Genomic DNA, 16,333 nt, shown 5'->3' with positions numbered 1-16,333 from the left:
TTTTTTTTAAAAAAAAAGGTATCAAGCTCTTAAAAAATCACCCGTTAAAAGCTATCTTTTTTGTTAATTTTTGGTCATGACTTTATACCAACATAAGCATTTACACTGTATGAAAACTATGTAAATTAAAATCGGCTTTTTCTGTTTTTTCTTAATTTCAAACTAAGCGACCAGTTTTTTTTCAAACTGCAATTTTTCGAATAACACGAAAACCGGTTTTGGGAAAAATGCGAATAATCGAACACCCTAGTATTTATTTTACGAAGTCAGCCATGAGTTTGCAAAATTTGTAATAATTATGCACTAGTATTATATAGTTTTTTTTTTTATCGAGCTTTTGATTAGAGCTTCCATAACTGCACGAGATCAAAATACTAAAACAGGGTGTAACGATAGAAAGTATCTTACATTTAGCTATTGAATCAAAGTTCAAATTTCATTTGCGCAATTTTTCTATGTACAACTCTATTTTAGATTTTTAGTGCTGAGAAAGTTATTCAAGTGAACAATCTTATTATCTAACGAATAAATATGTACCAGATTTCTAGTCATCAGTTAAATTTCCAGAGAATCGACAGTACTACAATAAATTAGGATCGAAAAATATTAATATAACAATTTTTTCGCGACGAATTCACAACCGCCTGGGACCCAGAACTTAAGTTTAATATTCCGGCTATACAGTATTCAAAAAGTAAGACCATGCAAAAAGTCGTCAGATGTTCGCAATTTGAAATTAAGATAAAAATTAACTAAACATTTTTTTCGTTATTATTTAAATCTCTACCGCAATTTCTATTATGGTTAGAATTTGAGCAAAACTCTTTGTTTTATTTTTTTTTTTTTTACAAATCATAAACAAACTTTCAGCAACACCCTTTATTTGCTGGCGGGAGAGCTTTCAACTATTTCAATTTCTATTTAGATTTGTTATGCCAAAAGACTGGTTCTCAGTTTCTCGCCTTTATTTAGCGATTGCGCACATATTTAGTTATTATAAATTTGACGATATTCTGCCGAGTCTCGTACATCGCGTATATACATACGTACTACTTACCTTTGCTAAAATCAGTCATTCATAAGTGCTTGATTTGTGATTTGTTTTATTTTGCGAAAATTTTATGCTATCAATAATTATCAACGAATCGCAAAAATGCTAGCAAAAAAATTCAGCTTCTCGATTGCTGGTGGACCCAAGTACTCAAAATGCGCTTTGAATCAGCTGTTCATGCGTCAACTATCGACTAGTTTGCCCTGCTCACAAAGTGTAAGTGTATACTTTCTAACGTACATACATATTGTTTACTAAATATTGAAGACTATATGTATACATATCTACATACATGTTATGTAGTACCCAGCAGCAAAGCGAATTAGGCAATTGGTTGCAGAACTTTTCACCTCATTATGAATTTTATGAAGGGGTTCCCGTTTGGAATGCTCAGTGAAAATAAGTTAATTAACATCCAAACTCCACAATTATAATTATAAATTGGGGGCTTATATTCAAACTCTTCTACATATATGGAATTTTCGCAGAAAAAATCTTTCTTTCATATGGAAAACGCTCATCCTTTCAGATAATTCTGGATCATTTCGAATCAAAATATGATGAGCCTCGCACGGATCCTGAATGGCTGAATGCCAAAGATTACATGGATATTCCTGGACCAAGTACATTTGAAATTCTTAAAGCCTTTATGCCTGGAGGTAAAAGATGCAAAGATGCAAAATTCATCAAATAGACATTTTGTACTTAAATCCATTTTTAATTTCATATAAATTTCTATGCGCCTTCGTATTTTCACAGGTAGATTATATAATGCTAATGTCATAGCGATTGAAGAATTTTTTCGGGAACAATATGGTGATATTGTACGCCTAAAAGGTACTTTGGGCAAAGCAGATACGGTATTCACATTTAATCCAGCAGATTTTGAGGTAACCTACAGAAATGAAGGACCATGGCCGGTTAGAATTGGGCTAGAGAGTTTTGCGCATTATCGCATGAATGTACGTCCAGAAATTTTTCAAGGTGTTGCCGGATTGGTTACCTCGTAAGTTTGATAATTAAGTAACAAAAAAAAAATATATACATATACTTATACATACATATGTAAATATGTGCATATATTTTTACTAAAACATATAGATGGACCCCTGAAATAACGACATAACTCAAAACTAAAAAAAAAACAAGATCCTTACTAATCTAAGGGGCCACATGTATGTATGTATCTAATTTTTGTCTAATCTTTTCTACTTATTTTAGTAAGAATTAGGCATGGATCAGTAATAAGGAGTTTTTTTTTAGTTTTGAGTTGTGTCGTTTTTTCAGAGGACGATACACATGTACTATATGCAATCCTATAAGTAAATAATCGAATAATATTTTTAAAGTCAAGGCAGGTCATGGGGTGAAATACGCAATAAAGTTAATCCAGTGATGATGAAGGTTCAGAATATCAGACAGAACTTGCCAGCCATCGATGAAATCGCACAGGAGTTCTTAACAAGGTAATCTAATGACTTAGTGTTCTCTGCTTATTTTAAACATTCATTTAGTCAATTAAGAAAGTCGCGGTAAATTTGTTTATTATAATACGGGTACAATATTTAGTAGGGTTAAAAGTACACCAGCTAAAAAAGGAACAGTGTGTTATAAAGTATTTATTTACGAAAAGAGTTGTTTGTGAATTCTACGCGCGACTGGCATGAAACTTTTTTATGCACAATAATGAACATTTATTTATCTCAATCTCAACCCCCATTTTCTGTCTTAGTCTGAATGTGAATATTAATCTTAATCGTAATCTAAATCTTAACCTTGATCTTAGTCTTAATCCTTATCGAAATCGTAATTTTAAACTTAATCTTAATCTTAATCTGAATCTAAGTCTTAAGCCTGATCTTAGTTTTAATCTAAGTCTAAATCCTGATCTTAGTTTAATCTCAACCTTAATTTACTTAAAAAATAATGGAGAAATTCCATCACGTTGATTTTCCGAGAAAATTTGCTTCTAATTTTCTTTAAATTAAAAAAAAAATATACATCTTTTTAAAACATTAAAAACTGGCAAGAAAATAAAAAAAAAATAAATTAAATTAAAATAAAGTAACAATGAATAAATACACCTACTTTAATAATATCTATCCACTTAAAAATTAAAGAAAAATAAACAAAAAAAAATTAAAACCAAATTAAATTAATAAAGGAAAAATAAATTAAATTAAACAGAAATAAACAAATTAGTACCTAAAAATTTTAAGGTAAAAAGTGTTTCTCTCTCTTAAACAATAAACTTTACAAATTACAAGTAAATTAAAATAAAAGAAGAAATAAAGGTATTTAAAAAAGAAATAAATAAAATAAGTTTCTTAAAATTTAATTAGACTAAAACAAATATTTTACTTTTTTAAAAAAATATATTTTAAAAATATAATATTAAGTTCTAAAAAAAGGTAAGTGCTAAAACTCTAAATATTTAAAGAAAATTAAAATAAGAAAACAATTTTATAATTAAAGAAGAAAAATACATAAAATAAGTCTTTAAAATTTAATTAAACAAAAAAAATTAAGGTAACAGGGCAATTCTGACAACTGTCTTTCAACCAACCACAGTCTTTCTTTTCTTTAGAACAATAAAATCTAAAAATTAAATTAGAAAAGGAAACAAAATCGAAAAAGAAGAAAAAAAATAAAATTTTAATTTCTAAAGCGAAATCGAAAATATAAAAGAAAATTAATTTAAGATTCTATAAAAAGTTTCTAAAGATTAAATTAAATAAAAAAAAAATATTTTTCTTTTAAACAATGAATTTCCACACGTTTTTCTGATTTACTTAGTCTTGAAGAGTGTTGTTTAAAAAAAAACATTTAATTTAAACTAATTAATTTTTGTATTTTACGCGAAATTTTTTAAAAATCCTATATAAATAAACTATGTAAATGTCATCACGTCTCGCATTATTCCTTATAAAAAAATAATAATCAGTTTGAGTAGGTATTAGGTATTTAGCTACGAAAAAGTTTATAAAAAAAATCCATCACGTAGAGTTTTTGAGGAAGCATTAGCTAAGAAGCATCTTTAACTAGCGCTGTTGTTTTGTTAAGTAAATGTTAAATTTTTGTTTCATGAAAATTTTTAAAAGTTTGCCGTTGAAATTAATTTTCTAATTTTTCTGAGTATTACCGCTTTTTACTGAGGTTAGCTATGGATTTCCAAAAGACTTTTTCATTTAATTAGTTTTTTTAGGGGCATCTTTAACTAATACTGTTTTTGTTAAGTAAATATTTAAATTTCCTTTTCATGAAAATTTTTAAACATTCTAAAATATGCATGGCATAAATACACATAAATAAATTTCTTTATGCTAGAACAAACAACGCTGTTTTTGGGATGGGGAAAAACAATGTTAAATATACACTGCCGGAAAAAAGTATTGGCACATAGAATTTTTCACAATATATAAAACAATTTTTATTCTAATCCTTTTCCGCAAACTTTTAAAAAAATATCGTTTATTCCCAGAAGAAAAACACATAAAAATATAAGTTCTAAAGTTTGTGCAAAATTTGCGAAAATTCAATAAATCAGATTTTTTGGAATTCCTTCGAGTATGCGGTTTTGTATCCTATTAAATTCTAGCTGCAAAAAGTTAAAGCTAAGTTAGTAAAAAATACAAAGTATTTTCGAAATCTTTTTTTTTTTTTAATGGAAGCAACTGCGTGAAAAAATTGCCAAAAATTATCTGAGCCAATACTTTTTTCGGCAGTGTATATAAAAATAAAAATATTTTATTTACAGAGAAAAGCATGAATACAAAAAAAAATAAAGAAATTACCACTCGCTTATTTCCGCATACAATTTGACCACCCATAGATTTGATACACTGATCGATCCCAGCACAGGCAGACTGACCGCTGATTTAACAGAGGAAATAAAAATGTGGGCTTTGGAGTCTGTCGCCTTGGTAGCGCTCAACACACGTATGGGACTCTTCTCCAGGCATCAAGTGGATGCAAAAGCTCAAAAGCTTGTCGACAATATGACGGTGTTCCTCAATATGGCCTATCATTACGACGTTTCGCCGTCCTTTTGGAGATACTTTGAGACACCAGGTTTCAAGAAACTCATAAAAGCCCTTGACAACATTACCGAAGTAACAACAGATTACATCGAAAAAGCAATGGCGAAGTTTGCAAGCGAGCAAAATGTCGAAGGAAAGAGTGTGTTGGAAAAGCTTTATCGTATAGATAAAAAGGTGGCGATGGTTATGGCTATGGATATGCTGATGGCTGGCATGGATACGGTAAAACAAATAAATTTAAAGAACAAATAACATGACATTACATATTTTTTCTTGCCAACTTCTACAATACTTGCAGACTTCGTCGGCCTTCATTTCTACACTCTACTTGCTTAGTACGAACCCTGAAAAGCAAGAAGCATTACGGAAAGAACTGCTTACACTGCTGCCACAAGAAAATGCACCACTCACCCAGGAAAATACCAAAAACTTGCCTTATTTGCGGGCGTGTATCAAGGAAGCGCTGCGCTTTAAACCTATCGCCACTGCGAATTTCCGCTTCTCAGGCCATGATCTTGTATTGTCGGGCTATCGAGTTCCCAAAGGTGTGGGTGTATTTATGGCGAATATGTCGCTCTGTAATAGCGAAGAGTATTTTGAGAGAAACAAAGAATTTTTGCCAGAGCGTTGGCTTAAATCTCAAAGCTCTAGCTGTCCAATTACAAAGAAAAATAATCCTTTCGTTTATTTGCCATTTGGCTTTGGACCACGCACCTGTATTGGTAAACGTCTTGCTGAGATGGAGCTTGAAACCTTACTGACAAGGCTGTTTCGCAATTATCGCGTGACTTGGGAGAGCGAGAAGCCATTAGAGTATAAAAGTAATATAGTTCTAATGCCATGCGGCGAGATGCATTTCAAATTTGAAAGATTATAAGATTATATGTTATATTTGTAAATTATACACGAGTATTAAAACTGTTTGTAAATGGTGGAATTTAAATTACAAAAAAATTTTTGTATTAGCTATTTTTATAAAACCAAGTTTTTGGTTGATTTTTTCTTAGTGTAGCCGTACTTGCCATGGTACAATGATAAGTTCACTTATGTTGATTCTTATGTAATTAGATCATTGGGCAAGTAAAACAACTAATGTTAATATCACAACAAAATTAAAAAAGTGGCATTCTGGAAAATGCGGAGGGACAATATTACGATAGAAAGTCGCGCTTATACTGATGAAATTTTTCAGGAAAAAATATAATAAAACAATAATAGTTATGTTAGTCATGACAAACACTAACGATTTATTTCATTGTTTTTTTGGATCTAACTTTTTCATGTTTATTATCGAATAACCTGAGCGGGCACAAACATTTTTTATGGAGCAGGTAAAATATCTCAAAGAAATACCGTTCACAAAAGAAAAATAAATAATGGAAAACAGCTTTGTTGGTGGTTCATTATTGGGATCGTAGAATACAGTTTCTGATTTATTGTTTTTACCAACTTAAAATAATTTAAAAAGGAGGGACAAAAAAATGGAACTTTGTGTGAAAATGACCTGTATAGATTTTTTGTGAATTCGCCTTCGTATTGTAAGCTTTAGGAGAAGCTGCAAACAAAGACCCCCTCCCCTCCCTTCCCCTCCTCATCCACCTGGCTACGCCCTTGGTCTCTAGAGATGCATAAATATTTAATACCAAAAATGTGTTCTCCAAATCCGAATTGGTACAGCTGTATCAAGGATGTCACAGAAGGGTTAAAGTAATAAGATTATCCGCCATGCAACACCCACGTCTAAAATTCGCTTCAGATTTATTCACCGGATTTCAGGTATTTGGACAAATCGAATTGTGGTCCAATTCGGTTATTAGTTAGCATTTGTATTAGTTACATAAAAGGCACTGCCATATAATTGGCAATGAAATTATAGGTACATACATATCGCTAGCTTAGAGTGAAAAGTTGCTAAGTCCACTTTTTATGAAAACTCATATTTTGATATAGGAGGCTACAGAAATTGAATACGCATCGTTGCGAAAATTATAAAGGTACTTGTTTTATTTTTTCCTCTCCATAGGCAATAAAAGGAAAATCTGCTAAGTCCAAGGAAGCACCACAAATCCGATAAGGCCAAAATAATACGACATCTTTTAATAAATATCGAATCCTTCTGATTCTTATGGAGTTTTGCTTTGCTTTAAACGCGCAAAATGTTTGATTCAAAGTCTTGCGAAATAGTTAAAGAAAATGGCTATAGGAAGATTTTTTCCTCTCCAGTAAATTTTTTAAAATGGGACTTAGCAACTTTTCTTTCTAAGCTAGCGATATGTATATTCCGTATAATTAAGAATGGTTTTTGTAGCACTCTTATAGCTGATCAAAATATAAAACTTTTAAGCCTACCGGAACTCAGGAGTATATTACGGAATTACATATAATCGTATCATGTCAAATTTATCAACACCAACTGTGACAGCAAGTATCTAATTTTCAATTCAAAAATTTCCATACCTTTGTGTTTATGTCATTTTATTAAATTTTATACGAAATAAAAATACATTAATAAATATAATACAGCCTCATGAAAAACAAATCCCACGGGTCTGCTAAATCTAGTTGGGTTGTATGACTTAATTTTCCCACATCATATTACACCTGCATTTGTGTCAAGTTCAATGTCAAGGGAAATAAACCAACATGAACTTAATATAAAGGAAGTTAATTCTTACATACAAATATACATATGTATGTATATTGTTCATGCGTCTTATATATTTATTAAACCACAAATCAAAAAAACGACCAAAGAAAAAAGAATATGGAATGAAAATATTGCAATACATTGTAACATATGTGTGTATTTATAAGTATAAAAATAAAAAAATATGTGAGTAGTTTTGTAGCATGTGAAAATATGTGGATATAAATATAATAATACTCCAGCCGACCTTATGCACCAAGAAATAGCAAAAAAAACACACCCACAGCAGCTCGTTAAGTCACTTTATAGCATAATTTTCTCAGCTATCTAGTTATTTTGACAGCTTGGCGGCTTCCGCATTTCATTGCGACGCACTTTTCCGCTATTCAGCAAAGTTTTATTCTCACACGCGCAAGAAAAAAAGAAACTTATCAAAATCACCAAACAAGTGATAAATGACTGCCTGAGGTTTCACACGCTGTCTGCTTCGCTCTAGCCTGGTCGTCTTTTGAGCTGCTCCTTTCCCCCGACTATTTCATCCAAACCTACATAAATTTAATTCAACTCCCACACATATGTATGTATGTATGTATGTATGTATGTATGTACTTAATCATTTCAATCCATTCCGGCGCACAATACTAAATATAGAGGAAATTCAATTTTAATTTGAATTGACTCACCATTTCTTTATCCTCTTGACTGCGCGGCCAAAGTGTTAGATTTATGAGTATTTCACCCATTTGTCGCTCTGGGTGATTTATGTCATGCAATGGCAGACAGACATCTTCTGCTTTACCCAATTCCAGTTGGGTTAAATCGATTTGCGCTGAACCCATAAAATCATCCTGCAATCCCCAATCGTAATCGAATACCTGCAGAGTTTTAGAATGACAAATTGAATTGATAATTAAAGTGATAATAATTTCAGTGATATTTATTAGCATGACAGCATGAATTATGGTTGGTGTTAGTGTATACCTATGCATATTAATTTGATGAGATAATATTTCTAGTTAAATGTACATATAAGCTCTTAAATCATTTCTTTCCAAAAAAAAAATAAATTTGCGTGAATGAATTTTGTTAATGGCTTTGTCACAAACGTAATCAAATATCAGAAATACAAGATTGTGATAAATTCAGGTAAACGGTGTAAAATGCAAGCATTAAATACTCGAGTCCATTCAAACTGAAGATAACTGAGTGAGTGCCATTTATGCTATTTGATCAGCGCCAATGCGGAATTTTAAAGAAACGACCAGGCGGGCTATGTTTTATAGAAGAGCTTCAGAATCTAACTACCGCGCCACTTATACACATCCCCGATGAGGCGGTGGTTAAGCTAATGTCTGCGATATTTTTGTTTTGAATTTTTTTCAGTTTTTTTTTAGTTTCGTGCAGAGACCGAGAACGCGCTCCAGTTTTGGTTGAGTTCTGCATGAGAACAAAAGGTAATTTCAAGAATGTTCCCCCAAAAGGACCAGAACGGAACAAAAGTGTTGAGAGCTGAGAACGTTTCCGCAAAAAACAAACTTTAAAAATAGGAGAACAGAATGAAAACGAAACTTTCGGAAACGTTTCCAATGATAACAAAATTAAACGAAAGTATCGAAAACGTTTTCAAGGAGGATCAATTAAGAACAACAGTCTGCGGAACGTTCTGTCAGAAAACAAAACGAGAACCAAAGGTTTTGAGAAGTTAACGATAACAATGACAGCGGCGACTGCGTACTGGGATGAAAAATCGTTTAAGTGACAACCACGATTATTAATTCTAAGCCTAACCGGATCATTTCAACTTCCAGATCGTTTATCATTAGGGTGAACTGTTCATATATGGGACAATGTTTAATTTTCTGTGCAAGAAAAAATCGTGTCTTAAGACTTTCATTGATTTAATTTGCATAATTATTTTTCAGTTAGTTTTTGATTAATTTTAATATTCAAACATTTCAAACTAATAATAGCTATTTGAAATATTTTGTTCTCGCTTTGATTCCTCACAAAAAATTCAGAGAAGATTTATTGCCGTTTCGTTCTGTGTTAGAAAGTTTCTGATACTTTAGTTCCCAAATTGCTATTCGCGAGAAAGTTTCATAGACATTTGTTCCCGTTTAGTTCTTTTCCAATAAGTTTTGGAGACTTTTGTTCTCTTAGAAATGTTACCGAAAGTATTTTGTGCAATTTGTTCTTTTTGGGAACTTTCCACAAGTTTCTTTTCTTATATAATTCACATTGAGAACGTTTTCGACATTTTTGTTCTTGGTTTCTTGCGTAGTGCTGATGGTTTCATTATGGAAACAAGCAATTTTTATGGCCGCACGTAGGGATCGCCCTTTAACATTTTTGGCCATATCTTTGCATTTGTAGTCGGATTGATATCTTTTCCGAAGTAGACACCTTTTTGGCCAAAATTCATAGACCTTAAGTACCGCGTTCAAGTATCTTATGAACTAGATCTCAGTTCCTTACCACCCTAACGAAGTGTTTGATTCCACAGGAATCGGATCCTAAAATATGACAAGTCGATATTTTGGTTTCGAGGAGACAATTTTTTCCCACAAAAGTTCATTGACCTCAAATACCCCGTTACATTACTTATCCACGCGATCTCAATACTTATCGTTTTAGCATGCCACCTTAATGTCAGTAAATTAAAGCTCTCAAACATCATAAAACTTTTTGCTAAGAAAGTTTTTACAAGCTTTCATTTAACTTTCTCGGTATGTATGTATGTATGTTTTTTAGGGTTAAATTTTGCAATACATTTTTAACTAACTTCCCGAAGATCTAGTGACTTCAAAGTTTACAGTTGGCTAAGAACCCGATGACAATGAAATAAGAAAGATTATACTAATCCGATAGGTGGTGCAGGAGTTGAGATATTTTTTTACTATTAATACTATTAACTGATTTGATTATTACAGTAGAGCTATTTGAAGAATCTTTATTACTACCGAAAAAATTTAAAAAGGCGGCCATCATTTTTTCCGAAATTGTCTTGTAAAAATACTTTAGACTCAGTGGTGTAGGTACGGCGAACTTTTTTTGTTTGTTTGTTAGGTGGTACGGTGTAATGTGCCTGCATTTATTTTTACTTGTACCGCCAATAAAATTCATTATTATTCTATTGTTGCCGCTCACATTTTTTTGAGTAACAAGAAAATTATTGCTCGTCTTATTGGATTGCAAAAAAAAAAAAAAATTTTGTTTTCGCTTGGTTTGGGCAAGAAAACCACTTCGGATAGGAATTCAGAAGAATCTTCGAGTTTTTAGCGTCTCAGAAGTTTTTTAAAGGCTACGACAGTAGTGTTGCTAGGAACCTCTTTTGGAGCTCCTGATTTCTTTTTTTTGGCTGCGTTTCTTTATACATTCCGGATAATCCCATTTCACAGCCGGAATAAACAGAATGCGTTTGAAATATACGTCAACATATCCACCGGAACGTTCTAAAGAATAAATAAACAGAAAAGTTTATTCCAAACGTTCAGAATGAATAAAGAAATTCAGCCTTTATATAAAGTCCATTCAATATCAAAAAATTTTTACGAATTATTACTAGTAATTGCAATTTTTTTTCTGGAAATGCATTCAATAACCCAAAAAAGTTGCAAAAGTGTGCGATTTTGAGAGCGTAACAACTGGAGAGAGCTGCAAATTCATGCAAGTAAAAATTTTACTAGCAGGAATTTGCAGGTGTCATAAAGTAAGGTTATGTTTCAAATTCAAATGTAAACAAAGTGTTTAGGAGGATGATTCGATGAAACATAATTAGTGAAATGAAAATATGCATGAACAATTCAAATCTAACGTATGTATATTTTTTTTATTTTTATTACGATGGGAAATATTCCCAATCAAAAAGAAAATCGCGCGTCAAAACTTAACCGTCAGAAAGTGTCAAAATGGCGTAAGTTGCAAGTTTTTAATAGTTTTGTGGTCAATTACTTTTTCTGGAAATTTTCTCTACCTCTCAATTTTACTCCCTATTTTTCTTTTACGCTCTCGCTGCAAATCCTTACTGGAAAAGTTATTGAATGGACCTATAGACTTATTTAGCACAGGTATCACTGCAGAGTAGGGTGGTCCTTAAAATATCAACATCATGGGGTACCCCTTTATTTTGTTCTACGTGCAACATAAAGACATACGCGAAAATTAAAAAAAACTAGGTGTTTAAAAAATTAAATTAATAAATTAAAAAATTCAACAAAATTTTGACTTGGCTCAGCGAGTTTATGAACTTATGTGAAATCAAAATCATATCAATTTTTTTCAAATTAATTTTGTTTTATTAAAGTTTTTTTCAAACCCTAAAAGCCCCAAAAAATTTGTTTAAATTTTATAAATTTCCGCGGTTGTCTTTATTTTGTTCGTAGGACCAAATAAAGTGGTCCCCTATGCCTACCAAATTTAGATGTTAAAGTTTGTAGGACCACCATTAAATTCTTTAGTGCCGTGAGCTTAAATAGTCGTACCAGAATTCAAAAGTGTTACCCAAAGCATAATTTTTGGGGTTTGCATTGATACTGACTATATAAATTACATAAATTTTTTTCTTTAAATTAGAAACACTCACCTTCACATTAATGGGCAGAAAGGGGTCTTCGATGGGCACAATGAACACTTCATCCCACACCGGATTCAGGTCCCGATGAATGGTGCGCGATTTATGCAGCAGTCGACCGCCAACTTTGAATTTTACATAAGGATCACTAAGTCCTGCATAAACGGTTGGAAACAAAAGAATAAAAGTGTGTATGTAATTAGATTTGGGATTAAGAAGAAACGCTGAAAATGAAGCGCTTACGACAAGACCTAAGCAAACAAATTGGATTATATTAAAATATGCTGGAATTTTCAAACAAAATTATTTATGCACGAGTGTGTGTGTGTGTGTCTGTATGCAACTCACCATTCTTGTCCATGGCCATCAAATCGCTGCCGCTCTTTAGATGTATGCGCAACTGAAAGAAGACGTACTGTCGTAATTGTGCTTCCTTTTTGCGGCGCAACTCTTCCGCCTGGCAAATGAGAATGTTAGTAGTGTACACGTTTGGCATTAGTAAAGAGACACGGTGGCGAAAGTTACAAATGAAATTAGTTAAGCTAAAGTAGTGACAATCAGCCGAAATGAAAAGGTTTGAGATGGCGAGTGTCTGGGAAATGCAAAACGGATTAAATTTGCATTGGTGCCAGCAATGCAGTTGCACAATTATTTAGAAAATAAGAACAAATGCGGATAGAAAGTAGACCGAAAAAGTGATAAAAAAGTGTGTGTATGAGCGTAATTTAAATAAGAAGGAGAGATAAAAAGTGTGGATGAAAATTATTTAGATAAAGTATTGGTGTGATAAAGCATGAAACTATACGCTGCAGAATCTATGCTATCATATTAGTTATATTTAAGGAGTTCACAAGGTGTTGTATACTGTCGTACTGTTGTATGTCATAAACTTTAAACGACTAAAACTATATTTAAGGAATTCGCAAGCTAACATAAAAGCTGTATTATGAACACACAATTAAAAAATAGTTGGTGGTGATTTCAAGTCCTCTAAACATTTATTTAGCCGCTAAAAACCTTACAACATACAACAATACGACAAGTACGACACCTTGTGAACCACCCAATTATTTATATATGAGTAGGAAAAATATATTCTTCCAGTGCAGTTTTTGTTCATCCAGCTGCTAAACAAATGCAAACGTGGCTACATGCGTACATGACTTAAACAACAAAACTACTTAGTAAGAATATAATATCAACGCTTATTATTCTATCATTTAGGATTTTCAGATGAAAACTCTTTTGTTCTCTCGGCTATTTCAACTGCTGTATATTAAAAGCATTTTCCTTAGAAAAGAGTAGACTTTGAACTTCAAAATTTCTTCAGTAAATTGTCTTGACATCTAAATTAAATTTGTTTAAAAAAAGAATGCATCATGAATTTTAAGCTAGAGAAATTGTAACACTGTGTGTACCCAAAGGCTAAGTGGCCCACTGTAGTACCATGGGAGCGATTGAATTTAGTTCTTTCCTTTCTTAAAATTGAATCCCCTATAAGACCTACTCGGTCAGCTATGAAATCTGAATACATACTGGGGTGGTTCCTAAAATATAAACTTTATGGGATACTCCGAAATTTAGATTTTGACTAGCTATAATCAGCTAGTTTATGAATTTATATGAATAGGTTTCAATAATATGCCAAATATATTAGATTTAAAGTCAATTAATATTTCAGCCCTGCTAGAATTCGGCGGGGTGCAACATATCCATCTTCATACTAATAACATTGTTTTTTTTTTTATTAAGTACATAGACTGATTTCAGTTAAATTATTTATTATGATCGAATCGCTCGACGCGAACTCGATGGGTCATGTAACCTTTCTTAGGCACGGTGCACATTAGAGCGATACTACATTAAAAAAAAATCGGTACTTTTTCCATCGGAATTATAAAATATGTATATTCTAAGGTTTCTGCTTAAAAACTGTGGAAAGGTATCAAAATTTACGTGTACTAGACCGATTTGAAAATACCTCCAAAAATCGATTTTTTTACAAAATACATTTAGTTTAAATTTTTTTTTTCTAAAAAATCACCTCAGCAGACAAAAGAGTTCAAGCTTATGGCTGTAAATTGTATCATTGACAAATTCTTGCCACAGTTTTTTGTTTACGGAAATATATATGAAAAAGTTTAAATTTGTCAGTAAAAAAATTTTTGATACCGATACAGAATTGGGCTGTCAAAGTCTACATAAAAATGTTAAACAATTTTATCAGCAGAATCAAAATAATAGTGTGATTCATAAAACGTCGCAAAGTGGCATTTTTGGCGAAATGGCAACGTTACGCACAAAGTTGTATGCACGACATATCGCAACTCCAGATTACTAATGTAAAATTAAAAAAAAAAAAAAATGCCGCGCATAAGTGAAAAAGAAAAGTGTTTTAACTGATATACTTTTCCAAGAAGTATTCGAGGACAATAACATATCATCTGTTTCGCGACTTTGAGTTTGCAATGATTGCCAGCTCAAATATTATTTCAATGTCGCAATTTTGTCGCAGGAGAGTTTCCATACAAAAGTAATCCGCTGTGTCGCAAGGTGGCAAATTTTGCAACAAATGCGACATTTGCAAGAAATTTGTGACGTTTCAGTTGCCTGGTATGTCCCTCTTACGAGGGATCCATGCAACGTCTAAAGTGCAGTTCAATGTCACCTGGTGTAGTGCAGCTCCTGTTAGCTGCTTGAGTTTAGTTTGGCACAGTGTTTCGACTATATGGAGGCAGGTCGAAAAAAGTCATGGTGACAGTTGACAAAAAAAAAAACAGTAGGTTTTAGCGAGAGAAAAGTGGACGTCATAAATACAAACATTTACATCATTTACTTACACCGAAATACTTAAATCGGCGCAATATCGAATAAACAGTTTAGGCGCGTTTGGCGCCGAAGGCATCATTTGTTTGTTATTTTTATAGTTTTTTATCAAAAAATTTATTTGAAATTGTGAATGCTAAAAATTATTAGCGAAAAAAAATGTGTTTCACGTAGTTGCCGAGCATATAATTGGATCATTTCGCGCGACTTTGCAAATATATGTAATTATGAATTTTCTTAATGTTTAGATTTTCTCCTTGTTTTTTCGTAGTTACGTGCAAAGAATTTTTCAAACAATGGGTAGGTTCAGAAGGCGCAGCAGTTGAGCGCAACCATTGCTAAAAAAATCAGTGATAGTAATGCGTCTTCTGAACGGCTTGATACATTATCTGTCAAATTCAAAACACACAACATGTTGTCTCAAATGATCATAAAAATATTACGATCATCTAACGCGCATTTGTTCAGTTGATTAGAAGTACAAAACAACGCGTTCAGAAGGTGCAATCGCAACAGTTACTGAGCTGTTGCGCCTTCTGAACGTGCCCAATGGAAAAATCACTCCAAAATTGGGAGACGTAATTTTTAAGTATAACCTTTGTATTTATGAGAGTGGAAAGCCGAAAACAAAATTAAACTAAATTCCATCACATTTTTATGAATGGGCCCATATTTTTTGCGAGTTGTAGTTGCCCTAGTGATCCAATCTTCCCCATATTTTATACTTAGGTTTTCCTAATAAAAGAAAGAGCGTAAACTAAATCTCAGCGAAATCGAATAAAGTTTAATGTTTCCGCCCACATGAGTGGAGGGCGTGGCAATTATCAAATCTTTACCATATTTCATAATTAAATCATATAGTCGATACACTGTGCAGCGTTAAGAGACTTAATATCAAAATTATTGATCTGAGTAGATTGTGTTAAGTCGTTACGAAACGGTCTCCTTCATTGCAATTAGTTCTGCCCGAAAACACTGCAGAGGTCGGGTAGAATAAAACAGTAGTTTACTTCGAGCTCAGTCGATTGAAACCTACTTTTTTACCCAGAGACTATTAGCCAATAGAGCCGTTGACTATAAATTTAAGTTTGTGACGTCCTTGCATTTTTTTCATCTATGGATAATTCGTTTCGTGCGCGATGCTAGCTCTTCGCTTTGGTCGCCGCTCCAATATGTTTTGACCCTTAGGCGGTTACGGT

At 32.5% G+C, this 16,333-nt stretch overlaps 2 protein-coding genes across 2 annotated transcripts in view; both read left to right on the top strand.

Moving 5' to 3' along the window:
• Nucleotides 1-16,333, top strand: part of LOC118743892 (multiple C2 and transmembrane domain-containing protein) — a 110,783-nt gene that overhangs the window by 76,314 nt on the left and 18,136 nt on the right. The window lies entirely within an intron of this gene.
• Nucleotides 1,581-6,334, top strand: LOC118743036 (cytochrome P450 12b1, mitochondrial-like; the record flags this gene model as incomplete). The annotated part of the gene is given in 5 exon segments (XM_036475510.1): nt 1,581-1,710; nt 1,811-2,057; nt 2,401-2,517; nt 4,884-5,313; nt 5,390-6,334. Coding segments are annotated over 5 exon segments (1,428 nt in total). The 3' UTR covers nt 5,969-6,334.

This window comes from Rhagoletis pomonella, unplaced genomic scaffold (assembly GCF_013731165.1).
Source record: "Rhagoletis pomonella isolate Grant_MI unplaced genomic scaffold, Rhpom_1.0 Rhpom_scaffold_00007, whole genome shotgun sequence".
NCBI classification, from domain to species: Eukaryota; Metazoa; Arthropoda; class Insecta; order Diptera; family Tephritidae; genus Rhagoletis; species Rhagoletis pomonella.
The sequence above is the reverse complement of the archived record's forward strand: the minus strand, read 5'-3'. Positions and strand labels throughout refer to the sequence as shown.